The sequence below is a fragment of the Lissotriton helveticus genome, chromosome 8 (genome assembly GCF_964261635.1).
Source record: "Lissotriton helveticus chromosome 8, aLisHel1.1, whole genome shotgun sequence".
In the NCBI taxonomy this organism is placed as follows: domain Eukaryota; kingdom Metazoa; phylum Chordata; class Amphibia; order Caudata; family Salamandridae; genus Lissotriton; species Lissotriton helveticus.
In genome coordinates this window covers 345862330-345882818 of record NC_136069.1, presented here as the reverse complement: position 1 = coordinate 345882818, position 20489 = coordinate 345862330, and the positions used below count along the sequence as shown (strand labels likewise).

General features: G+C 46.5%; 1 protein-coding gene across 2 annotated transcripts in view; it reads left to right on the top strand.

The window, feature by feature from the left end:
- The window catches only part of LOC144771631 (lysosomal proton-coupled steroid conjugate and bile acid symporter SLC46A3-like), a 260791-nt gene that overhangs the window by 218989 nt on the left and 21313 nt on the right, over positions 1-20489 (top strand). For both annotated transcript variants that reach the window (XM_078655997.1, XM_078655998.1), the window contains exon 5: positions 3666-3822. In XM_078655997.1, coding sequence (XP_078512123.1) covers positions 3666-3822 — 157 coding nt within the window. The remainder of the gene's footprint in view (positions 1-3665; positions 3823-20489) is intronic.

The window sequence follows — 20489 nt, the reverse complement described above, 5'->3', positions numbered from 1 at the left end:
GTGCTGTCTCAGTTCCACAAAGCAGTTTGGACAAATGTTCGTAGGTGATGAGGTCGAATAGTCCTTCAAAGGTGGTCACCTTGCTGCCCTTGATCCACCCTTCCAAAGCCCGGCTGTAAAAATTCACATATTCTACCCATGTGGTGCCGGGGATCTTTTTGCAGTCTTGGAACCGCTGCCGATACATCTCCGGGGTGAGCCCATAACGGGATAGCAGCGCGTCCTTCATATGGGTGTAGGAAGATTAGTTCTTGAGGAGCTGCGACCACGTCAGCAGGGCTCCGGATGTTCCACGAAGGTCTTTAGTGTTCAAGATCGAGCCGCGGCGAGGTCAGCAGGGCTCCGAGGTTCTAGTTCCGTCTTCACGAGGATGAGCCGCGTCAGCGTCAGCAGGGCTCCGATGTTCCAGTTCCGACTTTATGAGGTTGAGCCGCGACAGCGTCAGCAGGGCTCGAAGAGTTCGAAGTTTCAGTTTTCCCCAAGGGTTAAGCCGCGACCAGATCAGCAGGGCTCTCCTGTCCAGGATACAACTGCCCGCTAGTTGTTTGGCGGGCCTTGATATAGTCCAGTGGCCCTTTGATATCCGGACCCTCGCAGGCGGAGGTCTCCTGCCTTGGGGGCTGGTCGTTGGAGAGGTCCGTCGGTGGGCCCTTTGATCCTTTTGAAGATGCGTCCGGGAATTCCCAGACGCCCAGCAGGGTTTGGAGCCAGCACTCGGGGAGGCCAGAGGTGCGATTGAAACCAGCCCACAGGGGAAGGCCAGAGGTGTGAGGGAAACCAGTCTCCCAGGGGAGGTCGGAGGTGCAATCAAAACTCCCTGTCTTATCTCACTCAGGGAGCCCTTTACCTCCCAGCCGGGTATGGCGCGTCTGGAGCCTAAGTTTCGCTGGGCCCGGGGTCAGGCAAGGCCCAGGGAGTCAGGGACCTCGGAAGGAAAAATGGCAGCCGAGGGCCCTATGGGTTGATGCAGGTTCTGGGCGCCCGGTACCGGGAAGGAGGGTGGTGGAATGCAGGGCTGTTCGTCGGTTGGTCGGGTCGTGTAGGGACCGGGGCGGACAGGGAACGGATGACCAGGGGTTTCTAGGTGCAGAGCTAGGCTAACGGGGTGCTGAGGAACGGGGGGGAACCACGCCACGAGGCCAGGTCCAACAATTTTCTTAAGGAGAGAGAGATTACTAAGGGTAGTGGGGTGCAGCCGCTCTCCTTAAGCTGTGTTCGGCTCCAGAGAACCTATCCATCAGGGCCCAATCAATGATGAGGTCCCTGGGGCTTGGAAACTCTCTGGGAGGAGAACGCGTGGCCCCCATCCCCTTTTATTTAAATTCTGGCCCTGGGAGGTAGGGTCCCCGGGGAGTAATTAGGCTCAGGGAGGAGGGCCGAGCTAACTATAACTTGCGCTCCTCCATGTACTGCTTATGACCTCACATAATACATCAGTCATGAAATAACAGCAACATAAATATTAGCCAAAGTGATGGTACTCTTAGGCGCTGGCACGTGGAACTTCCGCCATCCAAGTATGCTCTGGAAATATATTGTATTTTCATATTATAGTTTAATAAAAGGCACCAAAATTAAAGGGTACTGGTTATTCATGGTGAAACTTAGTGGCAATTGATTAAAGTTGCAGCACATGACAACAGAATGTTTTTTGCACATTAAATACATATTTTAGAGGATGGAAGTAGGAGGACATTTGCAAGAAGATGATTAAAGTATTTTCTGACAGCCTCAGGGTTCTCCTGCCTATTGAGAGGACAGTGGATGACATTCTTCAGATGATGGCGCCTCCACCAGCTTGCAACTAGGAATCATGTGGGCAGTTTAGATACTGCTGGAAATGATGTTAAAATGGCCACCCAATTCACCATATATGGTTTGCTTCCATCTACTGCAAGCCCTACTCTATGAAAGATGACCATGAAACCAACTGCTGTATTCCATGGAACAGCCAAGAATTCTTTGCGTCTCAGGAGATGTCTACCAGCATGTCAAGGTCACTTATCCTGTGGGAAGTATCAATATAAGCCAATATTGGGCTACCTTCATGCTTCAACGTGTAGTGATGTCAATTTCACTATATTCCACGCTCTTTGTTGAACTGCCACACAACGTTTTTGCCCCAAGAACGTTTAGTTTATAACCCCCTTCTTTGCGGGTGAAGCCTCCTCTGGCAAAAGCCAACAGTTATGTCAGCTATCACTAAATATGGCTGACTTTTTCCTGCCATTAAGACAGGTATGTTTCCTTTGCAAAGTCGGCGGCTGACATGCCCACTTAAAAAAAAAAAATATCCGGCACTAAGCATTTTTCACATTAATCATCTGGGGGCACATGCATCAAGGTAGGCAATTGACATTCCTTAAATGCGATTATTAAAGAATCGCAATTATTGAATCGCAATTGCTAATGCATGTAGGTTTCGCAAAAATATTAGCGATTCCTCCATATTCCTTAATTGCAAATAGCAAATTGCAATTCGCAATTAAGGAATAGCTTCCCAATCATTCCTAGAGGCCCATAGGAATTAATGGAAATTGCATGCGCAATTTTGCAAGTACCAAATAGGTACTTGCAAAATGCGAATGCAATTTCAAGGGTGCGGGGGCCAAAAGACCACCCTGATGCACCCGGAAATTGGCATGTGTGCACATGTGGCACACACACATGCCCCAAGGGCATGTGTGTGCGCTACATGGCACTTTGAAAAATGGACTTTTGTGCATTTTTCAAAGTTTTTGCAAATTACCATCAACTTGCAGTTGATGGTAATTAGCATTTCCTAAAGGCAAAGTCGCATTTAGGAAAGGCTTGTTGCATCCCAAATAGGGAATTGCAATTTGCGATTCCCTAAATGCCTTCGCAATTTTGGTAATCGCTAATTTAGCAAGTACCTATTTTGCATTTAGGTTGATGCATCCCAAATGCCAAAATACCTGTCTGCAAATCGTCCAGTTTGTGACCGGTATTTTGGTTGATGCATGTGCCCCCTGCTTTCTTGTCAAAAACTGTGGATTGGGCAAGCACATCCTTTGAACATTTTGAGACAATCCTAGAGAAGAACACATGTACTGTACAAAGGTTAGAAGTAGGTTATGTTTTCTACATTCGCTTAGTATGAATCATTTTTCTTGTATATTTCCCAAAGCCCTAAAATAACTGGGTAAATTTGAAGAGCTGGAAATCTCTTCCTGGCAGCTGCTGGAGAAAAAGCACGTTGTACTATTTTAAGCAACATATTATGAATAATGTAATGTTTTTTTTAATTGTACAGAAATGTTCGGATATGTATGGCGAATAGGAATCATATTTGTGTCTCAAGGAAAATTATTTTGCTTTGGTAATTTTTGGCTTACTAAGCAAAATTAAACATTCACATACACCATTTTGAAATAGTACCTTGGCTGTGATTAAGTGTGGAGGTATTTCTAACAAGCTTCATCAGCATTGAAAATATATATATTTTTAATGATGTACATTTATGATTGTTTCTGATTTTATCTTTTTCCAGAAGAGCTATATAAATACGGGGCAAATACATGTAATGTTAAGTATCTGCATGAAATTGTTTGCCCTCAAACATGGGTTGAAGTACAGTGAAAAAGTAAAACACATCCATTCTTGAACTACTTTTAATATGAATGTATTTGTTTGTGTTTTGTTAGGTGCTCTGTTTGGATGTATTGCCTGCTTGGAGAGTTTAACTTCAACCGTTTCAGGTGTTGTTTTCTGTAGCGTTTATGCAACTACAGTTATGTGGCTTCCAGAATTTAGTTTCTTGTTGGCAGCTGGACTCGTCCTGATTCCATTGATCCTGGTGTGGTAAGTACACTGATAACTTTGCTTTCAATATGCATCAAAAATAATTGCAAAAAGGACAATTTATGGACAGAATGCAGAACAATGTCATACATTCACCCCAGTACAGAGATCTGGGCCTAAATCCATCGTATTTTTGCTCACCATGCCATTCCAGTTTGGACCCAGCCATATACAAATCAGTCTTGACCCTGTGCCCAAAAAAACAGGATGCATTAAAAAAAGAAATATGAAAAGTTTTCTTTTCTTTTTTTAAGAGTAGGCAGCAGTCCGTGGGACCACTACCTGCTCTTAAAATTTTTTTTCGTTAACATTCACAAAAGGGAAAGCCTTCCCGTTTGCGACTGGCTTACTACCTACTTGAAGTAGGCGGTAAACTGCGATTGTTTTGCGACAGCATTCCTTTCACAAAACAATCGTACATCACCCTGCGATTCGCTGTTAGGAAGGGACACCCTTGGTACGCCCTTTCCTAATAGCGGTTCGCAAACCATTGCAAGTCAGTAACAGGTTACTGACTCTCAAAACAAAGTTGATACATTCTACAAGCCATTTTAGCTGTCACAGTCGGTCCAATTAGCTGTTTGTGACCGCTTAAAACAGTCATACATGTGGTTCTAAGAACCTAGGGACGGGGGAAGGGAACTTTGTGAGGGGGAGGTCTACCATTTCAGGTAATGAAGATGACAGGTAAGTAATATATTTATTAGCCCAAAAACCATCCTACCTGCCACAGTCCATTACTCATTGAGGATGTAGAAATGATTATTTCTGCAGCTCCTCAATGACTCAGCCATAAAACATAATCTGCTGCTGTCACACGGAGAAAATGTAATGGTTGAAGACAAAGGAATACTGTCATTCACTCATAACAGTTTTAACCCCTTCGATGCTGATGACAAAGCCAGCTCGTCATCAACGTTACCTGCGGTGCGCGGATGACGAGCTGGCTTTGTCACGATCAACTAGTTTTGATGGGATAAAATCTCATCTAGTTGCGCAGAGTTCACCTGGTGTAATCCTACACCTTAAGCATTTAAACAATATCAATGCAAAATATAATCATCAATCAGTTATTTAATTTCATTCACCGAATACTAAAGCCAAATCCAGTAATGGCGCGGTTATTTTCACCCACCATACCGGCAGGATTTGGCTTTAGTATTCGGTTAAGAACATTGAAGGCGGTTTATACAGGAAAAGAACAACCACTTTAGAGGTCGCCATTACCAGTCCAGTTAAGAATATCAAGTCCCAGCAAGTTTAGGCTGACTGAACACATAAATTACATTGAGAGATCATCCCCTGATGAAGGCACTATTGGGTGCCGAAATGCATTGGGCATGAATATAAATAATATTGAAATGTTATGAATTACAAGTGGTTTTGAAATGTGGATATAGAATTTATTGTACAAAAGAAAAAAAGTGTGAACATTGTTAAAATATGATTGTATCGAAATTATGTAACATTTTATTTTGTGATTGATCAAAAGAGAATCAGTTTATGAAATTAAATAACTGATTGATGATTATATTTTGCATTGATATTGTTTAAATGCTTAAGGTGTAGGATTACACCAGGTGAACTGTGCGCAACTAGATGAGATTTTATCCCATCAAAACTAGTATTTTACCGACAGGCATGACACACCTGATTAGTTGCAGCACCGCTTGATTAGATTGAACCTCCAGACTAAATTGGAGTGCTCCTCACATATCCCCTAAACTGAATTTGTCACGATCAAGCCATTTTTCAAATTCCCGCGTACAGCGGGAAACCGCGGTAGCGCGGTAGCGGTTAAGAACTCCAAAACCAAGATTTACAGAGTCATCCAATTCCAATCTATAATGCTTGACAAAAGTATCTTCTAAATACCAGATTGAAGTTCTTCACATCTCCATAAAGGGGACCTAATTTGCCTCTATCCATGTAGCTGCAACCACTCTTATAGACTTGCCCTGAATGCATCCTAGGACATGCAGTTTCATAGTAGAGTAGACTTTCGAAAAGTCCTACTGAACCCATCTAGTAAAAGTCATTGTTGATGGCTTCTTCCTTTTATTTGCTGGGCCAGTGGAAACAAAAAGGGAATTGGATTTTCTAAAATCCCGTGTCCATTCTAAGTATATCAGTAAAGACCGCTTTAAAACCAGCACCAATGGTACCACTTTGTCTCTTCCCGTTCTAAATACTCAGAGGACTAGTTTTTGATCTTTGTAGAATTGAGACTGCAACTTTGGATGAAATTTCGGCTCTAACCTGCAAATGACTAGTCAAGAAAAAATCAGATGTAAGAGTAAGATGCCAATAGGGCTTCTAATTCTCACGGCCTCTTGGTTATAACCACAAGGAAGACTACTTTGGCCAACAACTGCTGCAAGAATGCCAACTATAAGGGTTTAACTGGATGACGACCCTGAACGTCCTTTAATTCTATATATAAATCCAAAGAGGGACTTGCAACAAGAGGGACAAACTTGGAAAAATCAAGGAGAGTCACCAAAGCCTCTAATGGCTGCCCACTGAGAGGACAAAGCAGAAGGAGATAGCCCCTCCTGAAAAACTTTCTCGAAAAATTGCAACAGCTTAAAGGGATCACATGATGCACCTACACAGTTATTCCACAAATACTATTTTTCAAAAGTTCCCCAGTGCTTTGCATAAGATGATAAAATAGATGGCTTCATTGACTCCTGAATGGAGATGGCCAGCTCCATAGGACACCATAGGGCTTACAATCCCCTCCTCTCAACTTCTAGGCCAATAGTTTAAATACTCGCACGGCCTCATGACAAAGGTGAGAAAACCTTATTGAAGACGAGAATAGTGGAAAATGAATTACTTGTTGATCGCCCAACATAGCATTTTCAACCACATCCTTCTGGGAAGAATTGTACTACCAGAATTACTGTCTGGTAGTTTATTCTGAATCTTCCATAGCACCCTGCAGAGGAGGGGAATGAGGGGAAAACGAACTGTAGCTCCCTTGGCCACTTGAAGAACGAAGTTTCCACTGCCCAAGCTTACGTCTTCTTCGTTTCTGTGTAGTAATTTCAGAGAAGAGCATTGTTTAGGAAGCAAAAAGGTTCAAGCACGGGTAACCAAATGCCATCACAATGTGGTGGAACACTTCCCATCCCAGCTGCAAGTTCACGGACATTGGAACACTTCTGCTTAGGAAGTCTGCCTGAAAAGTGTCCTTGCTGGGTAAATAGATTGCAGAGAGTGAAAGTAGGTGATTATCTGCCCACTAACAAATTGCTCTGACATTTGTAATGACCTTATCTTGGTTACCCTGGGTCGATTTATGTAGCCTTTGGCCACCTAACTGTCTGTTCTGACCACTACTGCTTTTTGTTGAATCAGAGGAGCAAAAACCTGGAGATCCCTTTCTGTTGATGCTAACTCTCTCCAATGTGAAGACTGACAAGCCTCTGCAGGGAACCACACGTCCTTTATTTCATTGTCCACTAGAGTTTCTCCCCAGCCACACTGACTCGCATTGGTCATTAACACAAGTGGAATCAGTGGAATTAGGAACAACCCTTTTAGTAGATTTTCTATTTCCAACCACCAGTTGTGATCTTGATCAAAGGCTTGAGAGACAGTACTGTGGTATTGTAATTCTGAGATATTGGGGACTGGAGGTCCAGAAAGCAGCGAAGCAGGGTCATTATCCCCTACACTTTCAAGAACATCCTGGTAGGAGTCTCCTGGCAAAAGAGAAGAAGAATCAAATGTCTTTGCAACATCTGGCCTCTTGTCCCTGGTAAGAACACACAAACCTTAGCCGTGTCAAACAGGCCTCTGATAAAGAGTCTCTATTGCATATTACCAGTTGTGACTTCTTCAAATCAATTCATATACTGATGAGAAACTCGATGGCCCTTCCCACATCATTCAATGTTTCAGAAAGAGAAGGGGAAACAATTAACTACTCATCCAGATAAACATGACCTGAATACCTTCTAAAGGCAAAAGAGAGACCACTGGGGCCAATACATTTGTGAAGACTCTTGGTGAAGATGTGAGCCAAAAAGGGAGAACACTGAATTTTAAATTATTCCCCCCTAAAGCAAACCGCCAGAGAGGCTGACTTTTGCAATGAATGGGTATATGAAAGTAGACATCCTGGAGACCTAGGGTAATCATGTAGTCGGTCTTTGTCACCAATGGAATTACCTGCTGCAATGTCGTCATCCTGAAAAGAACAATTTGAACAAACTGGTTTAACCATTTTAAGTCTAAAACTCGATTATAGAAACCATTTGCTTTGGGGACCAGGAACAAAATTGAGTGTACACCCTGGTGTCTTTGGGGCCCTGGGACCTCTGTTATTGCTCCTTTCATCTGCAGACCTTCTACCCCCTTCAAGATGTAATCATTCTTTGGATTGATGTTTCCTGAAAACAAGAATGTGGTCTTTCTTTTAGCTCTATAAAATAACCACTTCTTACTACTATAAGAGTTCATCTGTATTTGTTTACTTTCATGATAGTGAAGAAGCCTTAGAATTGGGGCACTTGGGGCAGACTTTCTCTCTTTGTGCAGTGCTCCTCATCTCGAAAGGGCTGTGATGTTTGCTGCGCATTTTGGGTCTTTGGAGATTTTTTTGTTGTTGCAGAAAACAGTCTGAAAGATTGGATAATCTTCTTTTCATCTGCCATTTTCTGCACCACTTTGTTTAATACAGCACCAAAAGAACGTTTGACCTGTGAAGAGCTGCTTATGAATCTAGGACCTCTGAGAAGTGTCACATTTTCACAATTTTAGCCATAGCAACCTCCGGGCTGCCACTTATATCCCTGTCAACGTTGAAGTGGACCATAAAGAGCCAAATGTTGTCCTCAAATGAAACTTTGCTAGCAACTCTATATTCCCTAAAATTGCCTTAGTATCTTCTCCTTTGTGTAAACAATCAAACAGGGGTGGAAATCTTTCAACAATGTTTGTGCCACATGCGCCACATATGAGCGGATCCTCATCGGGTCCTCATAGCACAGTTTGATGCAGCATAGGCACATTTAATAGCATTTTTCACTTTTTGGTAGCAAGGATCCAGTAAAAGAGATTCTTCGGATAACCAGGGATGAAGATGATACCACACACTTAACTAATTGGACAATGCAACTCCGGCCTACGATGGAGGAGTCAGAACTCCTCATAGAGTAACGTACTATGATGGGGAGGGCCTGTTTTGGGGTAATGGTTACTTTCCAAGTGTACTTGTGGTTTCAGTATTGGGTTGAAACAAGAAATTATATTTGCAACCTGGTATATTTGATGCAACTTGCATGCTGTGATTTGCGTACAGGTTGCATGTGGGTGGTGAAATGTGGGACTGTGAGACTGAACTGATGTGTCTGAGCTGCATTGCCCTTTTAGCAGCAAATGGCGATTGGTGGGACCCCGAGTGGGAATGACGTGCTACAGAGTCAGACATGCCACTGTAGAGTTGTTATGCCTTTCATTATTCTGAGATCAGTCCATTGAGAACCAAAGCACTACCCTCATAGTGGTGGAAGGCTAATGCATTCACCAAGAGTTAAGCAGCACGAACACAGCAGTGGCAGCTTACCGTGTAGTGATCAGTAGAAGCAAGCAGGTCCTTTTTTAACCTGAGCCAGTGGAGCGTGACATAAGTTAAGATTCCACTGCTGTGTTCTTAACTCACCTTTGCCCTACCTCATTTAGGTGTACAGTGCTGCACAGTGCAGGAGTGCTGACTCTGCACTGGATGTATATGTGCCTGAAAAGTGTACAGTGCAGGGATAGAGCGGTAGTCTGCAGTGCATGCATGCTGAGTTTGTGCACTGGGTGTATGTATACGAGAGAGCAATATATTACATGAGAGAAGTAGTGCTGCATCTGCAATGAAAGCATGAGCTGGGTGTATGGGTGCTTGAAAGAAGTACATTACATGAAGAGTGAAGTGTTGTGCGGTGCGAGGATGGTGACTGTGTGTATTAGCAATGGGTGTGTTTTCTTGTAGCACACCATGGCACAATACAGAAAGGATGCAGGACTGAGCAGTGATTGTGTTTGCTGAGTCTACGTGTGCCTGAGGTGGCACAATACTGGGAGGTGACAATACTGGACAATATGTGCGCTGTGTATGTACACTGAGTGCAAGTGTGCCTGTATTGGTACATTACATGGAGGACCCTGGGATCCATTTTGGGAAACCCAGACCTGCCTGATGAAGGGATGAGGAGTAAGGGAATCCCCTAGACATATGTGTGTATTGCTGTATTCCTGTGAACTGTGTAGGATACACTGGAGAATGAAGAGGGAAACCCCCCTGTACACTTCAAATGGTGCCCTTTAATTCATTGAGAGGGCACAAGGGAAGGGGCCTGGACACATCTCAGGAAGGAGATGGGCTGATAAGGGAATCATAAAGAGTTGGGTTGGGAGCCCGGGATTATTATTTTCTTTTTGCACTTATCACTGTGGTTGACACCTAGGTGTGAAACCTAGTAACTCCCATTGACAATTTTGTGGAACAGATTTGAAGTCTCTCCTGCGTTGACTGACAACCTTTCAAGGGGAAGAAGAGTGAAGAATAGCACACACTTCAAAAGAAGCAGAATCCCAACATAACATTTCAAAGGCCCGGACTCTAAATCACATTTGGTGTCTAGAAATGGACTATAAGATGGGGAGGTTGAGACCCTAACAATGTGTCATATGCCAAGCAGCCAAATGTGCTGTATTAGGAGGGGAAGCTCTGCAACACTTCTGCCTGCCTGCTTGTTTCCCTCCTGGGTGAGGGAAACCATCACCACCTGCTCTGGAGCCTGGAGTACCATCACCTGCCTGCTTGCTGAGACCAGCGTACCCTGTGAGGAAGAGGAGAGCATTTGAAGGAGTGAGGTGCCCAGCCAAGTTGACTCCCGATGCGAGATGTGAGGAGAAGGCTGCCACAGAGATTGGGAAGTTGCCCATGTGTAGATTCCTGTTGGCAACCCCCATAAGCCAGGAAAGGCCACCATAAAAATAGCCATCAGCGGAGTGACGTGCGGGTCACTGGAAGCCCGTATGGCACTGATTGTTAGGACACTGTATGCCAGGAGGGGCCGAAGTGTAAGTTGTGCTGAATATGAAGAGCCGAAGCCTGTGTGAAAATTAGTGTTGGTCCATATAGAATTAGGGGCTACTGTGGTACGGACTACCATGTGGTGAGGGCCGGCGCCTTGGCTGATAGAGTTATGGCAACCCCATATGCTAGGAGAGGCTGCCAATACCCAAGTTGTTGCAAGTATCAGGCCGACCCCCAAGAACTGTGATCCGTGACCCATAGATCACCCTGAAGCATCGAGGGTTGCGCCCCGTTTGCCCCCATGAACTGAGAAGGCTACAGGGGGTGCATCGTCACATCACCGGGACCCCACCGAGGAGCATCGGAATCCAATACCCACTGCAAGACTTACTGTGCAGGAGGAGCATGAGTGCGCCTCCGATCGCTGCTAGAGCTGGATGTATATGCGCCAGAGAGAGGCTGCATGCAGCCAACTCTCTCTGAACAGGACCGGAGCAGTGTGAGTGCCTGCAGTCTGTGCACTCTCTGGGACATTGCAAGACTCCTCGTTGTTGGAGCAGATAAGACTGGTTACAGGCCTATATGGCCCTGGAGGACTTGCTGCTGCAGGCGCTGCGGCACCAAGACACTTTGACTAATTTTCAGAAAGTCGGACTGGACTAGAGTTAAGGACTACTAGTGAGCATTCCCTGGATATGGCCACCAGTGAATGGGGACTAACCCCTACCACATTACGAAGAATGGGTGATACAGGGATTTGTTAGAGAAACACTAGAGCCCCGACCTCAATGGGAAATGTGTCAATGTCTATATAGGTCGTAATTTTGCTTTGAATGCATAAAAGTAGAAATAAAAGACCTATTTTTATTATATAAATAAGTATTTTACTGGACATTGACTTATTGACACTGCTGTGCATTCTTTGAGTTATGAGTTGTGTTCACTGACCTGTATTCACACTTCCCTGGCAAGGGATCCTTGGACTGCTCGACCATAGCTAAAACTGAGAGTCAAGTGCAGAAGCGGTACTTGGCCCCATTGCTCAGGATCCATAGTATGTTGGGCCCTGGTACATCACGAGTAAAAGGCCATAACCCACATGGTTGGGCCCATTACCCCCTGCGTGCCCCGTAGCCCTCTGACAGAGGTTCTGACATTGATACAAAACACATTTGGCCAGGAAAAAAACATACCCAATTTTATTGGGTGTGTAATTGACTTTACACATTGGTCTGAACATTTTCTTAGGAATTATAATCCCCCGATGCAGACCTCAAATATGGGCCTTATATCACTAGTTCCCATCTTGCCTGTGGGATGTATTTGATTCTATTCCGGGTGAAAGGTGGGAACACCAAATGTTTCTAAATTGGCACGAGAATTGCGCTCCTGATTTCAAAGTTAATGAGTCATACCAGCAGCTCTTTTTTGTTATTTGAAGAATACTAACCATTTTATAATGATTTACTTGCTATTTAAACAAAAGGGTTCCGGGATGGCTTCCTGTGTGCCCACAGACATGCATTGAGAACCACCTGAAACGTTTTGCCAAACAGTGCCATAAACCAAAACTACAGTCATTGGTCAAATCAATAGGTAAGTGACTGCATATAAAAGAGGAGACCTATTGGCTTTGCCAATGCTTGTTGTGACTAATGAACATATAGTGCCAGTTAGCTCGAAGGCATAAGAATCCTGGGCCAAACAGGAAGCAGTGAATCTAAAGTGCACATGTCTTGGCATTTTGGCGTGTTGTTTTAGTACATCGAGCCCCAAGCGTATTTGAATTTTTCATTTGGGTAAATAAAATGTTGGCCCTGTCTGTGCAAGGTAGGTGTAGTGAACTGCAAATTGTGCTCTATGCGGGACTTCTCATTCAGTGGTGCTTGAACAATTATTTAATATTAAATCACTGAAACCATAGGGATTGTTGCAGCAAATATGTATTGTAGGAGAGTAGGGTCTGCAATCCTATGATCACCCAGATGTTTGCTTTTTGCTTCACTGGTTTACGACTTTCCCTGGCTGTGGGCCTGCTAATCAGACCCACAGCCTAGCTGTTCTCTCTAATCCAAATTGTACCCAGGTACTGAATTGGCACTGGGCCCTCTCAAGTCCCTGTACCCAGGGCTGAGGTGCACCCAGAAGTCTCCCAGGGGCTGCAGCATGTATTATGCCACCCCTGGACTGACTAACTAAATCTGACACAACTGGCTGCACGACAGCTGGGGCAAGGTGGTGTAATCACCCTTTGCTGTAGATATAGTATTCCTATATCTAAACCTAAATGGACACACAGATCTCCTATCAGTCACTCCTATGGCAGGCCTTAACAATCCTGAAGGCAGAGTGCTTGGAATCGTGTGAGATAGTGCTCTGGCATGAGCTGAGCCTGTCTGCGGCTTTCGGGATCCATCCCTTAGCCGTTTCCATGATATCGCATACCATATACTCTTAAGTGCATTATAATCCTCGCGGTTATATGCCAACTCTGGTATCGCTTTATCAAAACATGTCGAGTAAGGTGTCATACGAATTGGAATACTAACCCCTCACCAATTCTGGCGACGGGGTTAGCATTCCACCCTTCTAGAGGGACACGACATGGATGTAACCTGTAACCCCGGTTAAAGTCAAACAGAGCCTTAGTTCCACAAAATGGATGCTGCCACCGAGACACAAGTCTGCCCTCCTGCTGCTGGGAGTCCTCCCAGAGCAGGAGGCAAGGACAAAGGGTTTCCTGCCAGGGGCGGTGCTAGCACCGTCCCAGACAGGATTTTGTGTATCCTAGGTAGGTATGGCTTCAGAGGAAGGTGACTGCAAGTGGCACCCCGGTGCTCACTGTGCATAGGCCGGCTGAAACCAGTTCCAGGGGCACTCCAGCCCCTGGCCTGGGGAAAGCCCGCCAAAGGAGAGGGGTGTAACCACCCCCCTCCTAGTCCCACCCATAGGGCAGGACTTAGTCGCGTGCCAGCCCCTTTTTGCAGGATAAAGGTAGGGCCTGGCCCCCTTCCAAATCAGATCATCTTTGAATCCTGAAACTACTTTCTTCAAGAAGGAACTCAAGACTCTTCCTAAGATTTCTCCCTTGTGACTAAGGAGTAGTCACCCTGCAGCAGCAGGCACCAACCAAGCATCGCGGTTTGTTGCCAGTCTCTCCTTCGGATCAAGACTGCTCCAGCACGACGAGAACTGGCTTCCCTGGCACCTCTGACCTCAACCTACATCATCAGCCCAGCTGTGATCCGTGGGTGTGACGAGACCTCGAGGGACCGGCCATCTTCAGAACTGCACGACGCTTGTCCAGCACGACGCCTGAGTGACCCTCGACTGAGTGCCTTGGGGTAAGAGAAGCCCCGACCCTGAGCAGCTCCAGCACCGAAGTCCAGCCCCCCTGCATCCACGAGATCGGCGTGGGGCCCTTCTGCTTTTTGCTGCTCACCGCGTTGTCCAGGTCGCTTGCCCGTTGGCTAGTGGCCCCCTCACGACGCTCCCCGACAACTAACACTGCTGGTCTGGTTGCTCCAGACTAGCCCGTGCTCCCCTCCAAAAGAGGAGCACCCTGGACCCTCCTGGTCCACTCAAGACGCCATTTTAGGCCCACCGCGTGGGCCTTGCATTTGCCAAGACTTGTTGCCCAATCCTGGGTCCAGCGACGTCGACAGCAAGAACCTTCGTGGGACAGCTCGCACCTCCATCCTGGTCGCCGACAACGCCTCCTGGTCCGAGAGACTGCAGAGCCCAGCAGCGCCCACTCACCTGACTGCGGTGACCTCGCCCGGTGCCATCCTGGTGCCCACTTAATCACTGGCTAGTGATTCAGAACTTGGTCCCCTCTGTTTTCAGGTTTTCTTCTTCCCTGATCCAGGCTTGGATCTCTTCGAACTTTTCTTCACTGGCCGCCTGCCAGCAACTTCTTCTTCAGGCTCCTGGTCCGTCAACGTGGGTTTCCGACGCAACTTGAACCCTATGCAGCCGCAGCCCCTGGGCTAGGTAAATCCAGCACTCCGGTGCCCCAGCATAGTCCAACACTCCAAGTGTTCAGATCCACTCCCGTTTTCGTCCCAGCTAGTCGGGTTCGCCCGAGAACAGTAATTTTGTGAATTCTAGCTTCCATAGACTTTGTCCCGCATCCCGCGTGAGAGTGCACACTCTGCACCCGAGTTCCCTAGGCCTCCTGCTAGTAATCTAATGGTCCAGTAGTCCAGTCCTAGCGATCCCAAAGCCTCTGAGAATCGTTACTTACCTGCTAGTAATTCGCATTCCACTTTTGTAGTATATGGTTTTTCGTGCCCCTCGGGCATTTGTGTAAATTGTGCGACTTGAAGTATTTTTATAAGAGTTTTGTTGTGTGCTTAGCTCCCTGTCTCATAAAGAGCCAGGGTAGTCTTGTTATAAATAAATACACAGTTTATTTTCATAACAACTTGTGTGGTGTCCTTTCACTGGGTGTTCAAGGGGTAATGTGATGGTAAAACAGCTGGCTTAACACGCCCTCTAGAGTCTTAGCCTTAGACTGCTCGTATCCATGCTACTAGGATAGCTGGTCTATAAGGTTGACTTACAACCAATCATCAATAAGGGTTGTTTGGACTGATACATAGTGATCACTAGAATAGTGAGCACTGCATATCAGGCCAACTTCTCACATTGGTGAGCAGCGGTTGGGATTTGAGCTTGCTGTTGTTTTACCACACATATCCTAAGAATATCTTGTGAAAGATCACATAAGTACTAAGGTACATATAACTTAGCTTAGAATACTCTGAGTTCTACTGAACCAGCTGTTGTAGCTCCTAGGGCCTAGCACACCCTAAACTACAACTCTAGCAAGGGATCAGTAGGCAAACATATAGTGTAGGTAAGTGCACCACTTACACCTCACTAGAAAAGCATGTCTACCCAAGGAGAATCTACTGAGACTCCCCTTGTGGATATTGACCCTCCACAGGTCAAATCAAGATATGCAGCTCTCAGTTTCCAGGAGATGAGACAAGTGTGTACCTCCAGGAAACTGAAACAGGGGTCTAACCCCACCATTCCCTTTTTAATAGGTCTCTTAGAGACATGATGCGAGAAAGATTTCTCAGCTAGATGGGAATATGCCAGCCTTAGAGGGTACCTCTGGGGATCCAGACCTCCCCAACACTGCCAATGCAGTTGAGGAGGAGGATCAAGAGGAACTCTCTGGGGATGAGGTAGACAAAGGTCTTGAGGTAGTCAGAAGGCTAACTAGGGCCAACTTAGACTTGCTTGGGCTAGGATCTGGGGGACCCCCAGTACTGACCCTAAGTAGGCCTAACCTTGGAGTTAGGAGAGATAGATCTCTTTCTAGGGACTCCAATAGATCTCTGCACTCTAATGCCTCTTCTCAGAGGAGAAGGAACTCTCCCCAGAGGAGATTGACTTCCCCTCAGAGAATGGAGCATGAAGCTAGGATGAGACAGGCTACTCTGAGGATTGAAAGGGAAGAACTTGCCCTGGCCAAAGAGAAGCTTGCCTTTGCTAGAGAGCAGCAGATGAGTGGGTTAGCTCCCACTGGTGGCAGCAATCTCCCAAGAGATAGAGAGAAGGGTTTAGATACTAAACACCTGACTAAGATAGTGCCCCCCTTTAAGCAAGGGGATGACATCCAGAAATGGATGGCTGCTTTGGAGAGGGCCTGCACTGTGCAGTGCATTCCCCAGAGTCAGTGGGCAGCTATACTGTGGCTCTCCTTTGATGGTAAAGGTAGAGATAAGCTCCTCACTACAAGAGTGGAGGATGCTAACAATTACCAGGTCCTGAAAAATACACTGGTTGATGGGTTTGGTTTAATCACTGAGCAGTACAGGTTGCTGTTCAGAGACACCCAGAAAACTCAGTCTCAGGACTGGTCTGACTTTGTGGATAGTGCCACTAAGGCTTTGGAGGGCTGGTTGCTGGGTAGCAAGGTTACTGATTACACAGGGTTGTACAATCTCATGATGAGAGAACACATTTTAAATAATTGTCAGAACCAGTTGTTGCACCAGCACCTTGTTGATTCAGATCTGACCTCTCCCCAAGAATTGGGAAAGAAGGCAGACAAATGGGTCAGAACAAGGATCAAGCAGAACCAGAACCAGAACCAGGGTGGTCAGAAGAAAGCAGACCAGAAGGGTAATGCTAAGAGTGAACAAAATGACCAGAAGTCTTCACCAGGTCCCCAACAAACCAAAGAGGGTGGGGGTCAGGCTTCCCAGAAGAAGAAGACTCAAGAAGGCCAGTCAAAAAGGTGGTGCCAGTACTGTAAAAGTAAGTCTCACTGGTTTAGTGAGTGCACCAAAAGAGGAGGACAAACTCCTACCACTACAGCCCCTAAGGCAACTGCACCCCCTAGTACAGTCAGTAGTGGTAGTGTACCTCCCAAGGCAATAGTTGGGTTAACCTTGGGAACTGAGGGGTCTGACAACTTAGTTGGCACACTCACTCAGGCTGTCCTTGTCTGTACAGGGGATATGGATATATCCCCTGATATAAGTCCCAATACTTTGGGCAAATACAGGCAGACACCTTTGATTAATGGCAAAATGGCTCAGGCCTATAGGGACACTTGTGCCAGTGTCACCATGGTGACACCTAACTTTGTGGACCCTGGACAGATCATGCCAGGTACAGATTTCCTGGTGACCAATGCCAGCAACGTCACTACCAGTCATAGTATGGCGATTGTTGCTTTCTCCTGGGGTGGAGTGAAGGGTCAAAAGAAAGTTGTAGTCAGTTCAGACCTCCCAGTTGATTGTTTGTTGGGCAATGATTTGGAGTCATCACTATGGTCAGAAGTGGAGCAGAGGACTCACATGGAAATGTTAGGCTTGCCAGCACATGTGCTTGCTGTGACTAGGTCACAGGCCAGAAGATGCCTCACTGAACAGGTGCTGGATCCTGAAATGATGGACCAGACACCTTCCAAGAAGAAGAGCAGTAGGGTTAAGGCTTTGCCTTCCCCCATGCCCCAGGTTGAGGATCAAGTCTCTGAGGAGGCTGATCTGAGAGAGCTGAGGGAAACTGAGCCTAAAGAGCTTGAACTTGATCAAGTTGAGTTTCTGGGCTCAGGGGGACCCTCCAGAGAAGACCTGGGGAAGGCACAGTTAGACTGCCCTTCCCTTGAACCCCTCAGACAGCAGGCTGCTGCTGAGGCTGCAGGGAATGCCACAGGTGCCCACAGGGTATACTGGGAAGATGGACTCCTGTACTCTGAGTCAAGAGACCCCAAGCCTGGTGCAACCAGGAGGCTGGTCATCCCCTTGTCTCTGAGAGGTTTCCTTCTCACCTTGGCCCATGAGATTCCCCTTGCAGGTCATTTAGGTCAGACAAAGACTTGGGACAGGCTTGTCTCACACTTTCACTGGCCCCACATGAATGAGAATACCAAGGAGTTTTGTCGCTCCTGTGTCACTTGCCAAGCCAGTGGTAAGTCAGGTGGCACAACAAAGGCCCCCCTCATACCACTACCTGTGGTGGGGGTTCCCTTTGAAAGAGTGGGGATTGACATTGTTGGTCCAATGGAACCCCAGACAGCATCAGGGCACAAGTTTATACTGGTGGTAGTGGATCATGCCACCAGGTATCCTGAAGCTATTCCACTTAGGACCACTACAGCACCTGTAGTGGCAAGGGCCCTAGTTGGAGTGTTCTCCAGAGTGGGCTTCCCTAAGGAGGTCGTTTCTGACAGAGGTACAAACTTCATGTCAGGATATCTGACTGCAATGTGGAAGGAGTGTGGTGTGAACTACAAGTTCACCACACCCTACCACCCACAATGCAATGGGCTTGTTGAGAGATTCAACAGGACCCTCATAGGGATGATTCATGGACTACCTGAAACTCTTAGGAGAAAATGGGATGTCCTGATCCCCTGCCTCTTGTTTGCTTACAGAGAGGTCCCACAGAAGGGGGTTGGCTACAGCCCCTTTGAGCTTCTGTATGGGCATCCTGTAAGAGGACCCCTGTGTTTGGTGAAGGAAGGATGGGAGAGACCTCTCAAAAAGCCTGCAACCAACATAGTGGACTATGTACTTGGTCTCCGCTCCAGGATGGCTGAGTATATGGAAAAGGCATCTAAAAACCTGGAGGCCAGCCAAGAACTTCAAAAAGCTTGGCATGACCAAAAGGCTGTCCTGACTGTGTACAAGCCTGGACAGAAGGTGTGGGTGCTGGAGCCAGTGGCCCCAGCAGCTCTCAAAGACAAATGGTCTGGGCCCCACACCATCATTGAGCAAAAGGGAGAGGTTACCTACTTGGTGGACCTTGGAACTCCCAGGAGCCCTCTCAGAGTGCTCCATGTAAACAGGCTCAAGGCATATGTTGACAGGAAGGACATGAGCTTGCTCATGGCCACAGATGAGGGGCAGGAGGAAGAGAGTGACCCTCTCCCAGACCTGCTCACTCAGAATCCTGATGATGGATCAGTAGATGGTGTTGTCTTTTGTGGCAGCCTCACTGAGCATCAGCAACAGGATTGCAGGCAAGTTCTGCAATCCTTCAGACATATGTTCTCTCTGACACCCAGCCAAACTGATTGGTGTACCCATGATGTTGACACTGGAGACAGTCTGCCTGTCAAGAGTAAAATCTACAGACAGCCTGATCATGTTAGAGACTGCATCAAGACAGAGGTGCAGAAAATGTTGGAGCTGGGAGTCATTGAGCCCTCAGATAGCCCTTGGGCTAGCCCAGTAGTTCTAGTGCCAAAGCCTCACACCCAGGGTGGTAAGAAAGAGATGAGGTTTTGCGTAGACTACAGAGGCCTCAATGCAGTCACTAAGACTGATGCCCACCCAATACCAAGAGCAGATGAACTTATAGATAGATTGGCTTCTGCCAAATACTTAAGTACATTTGATTTGACAGCTGGGTATTGGCAAATCAGGTTAGCTGAGGAGGCCAAACCCAAGACAGCATTTTCTACCCCTGGTGGGCATTATCAATTTGTGGTAATGCCCTTTGGTTTGAAAAATGCACCTGCCACCTTCCAAAGGTTGGTGAATCAAGTCCTCACTGGGCTGGATGACTTCTGTGCAGCATATCTTGACGATATTGCTGTCTTTAGCTCCACCTGGGAGGATCACCTGGTCCACCAGAGGAAAGTGTTAGAGGCCCTGCAAAAGGCATGCCTCACTATCAAGGCCACTAAGTGCCAGATAGGGCAGACACAGGTTGTATACCTGGGCCACCTTGTAGGTGGAGGCCAGGTTCAGCCATTGGAGAGTAAAATACAGGCCATCCAGGACTGGGCTCCTCCAATCACCCAGACTCAGGTTCGAGCTTTCTTGGGCCTGACTGGTTATTACATAAGTTTGTCAGAAATTATGGGTCCATAGTGATCCCTCTTAATGACCTGACAAGCAAGAAGATGCCAAAGAAAGTTCAGTGGACAGCAAGCTGTCAGAAAGCATTCAATGACCTAAAACAGGCCATGTGCACAGCACCTATCCTTAAGAGTCCAGATTACTCCAAGCCATTCATTGTCCAAACAGATGCTTCTGAGTTGGGTGTGGGAGCTGTTCTGTCTCAGCTGAATTTTGATGGTAATGACCAGCCTATTGCTTTCATTAGCAGGAGGCTGACCCCCAGAGAGAAAAATTGGTCAGCTATTGGTTTG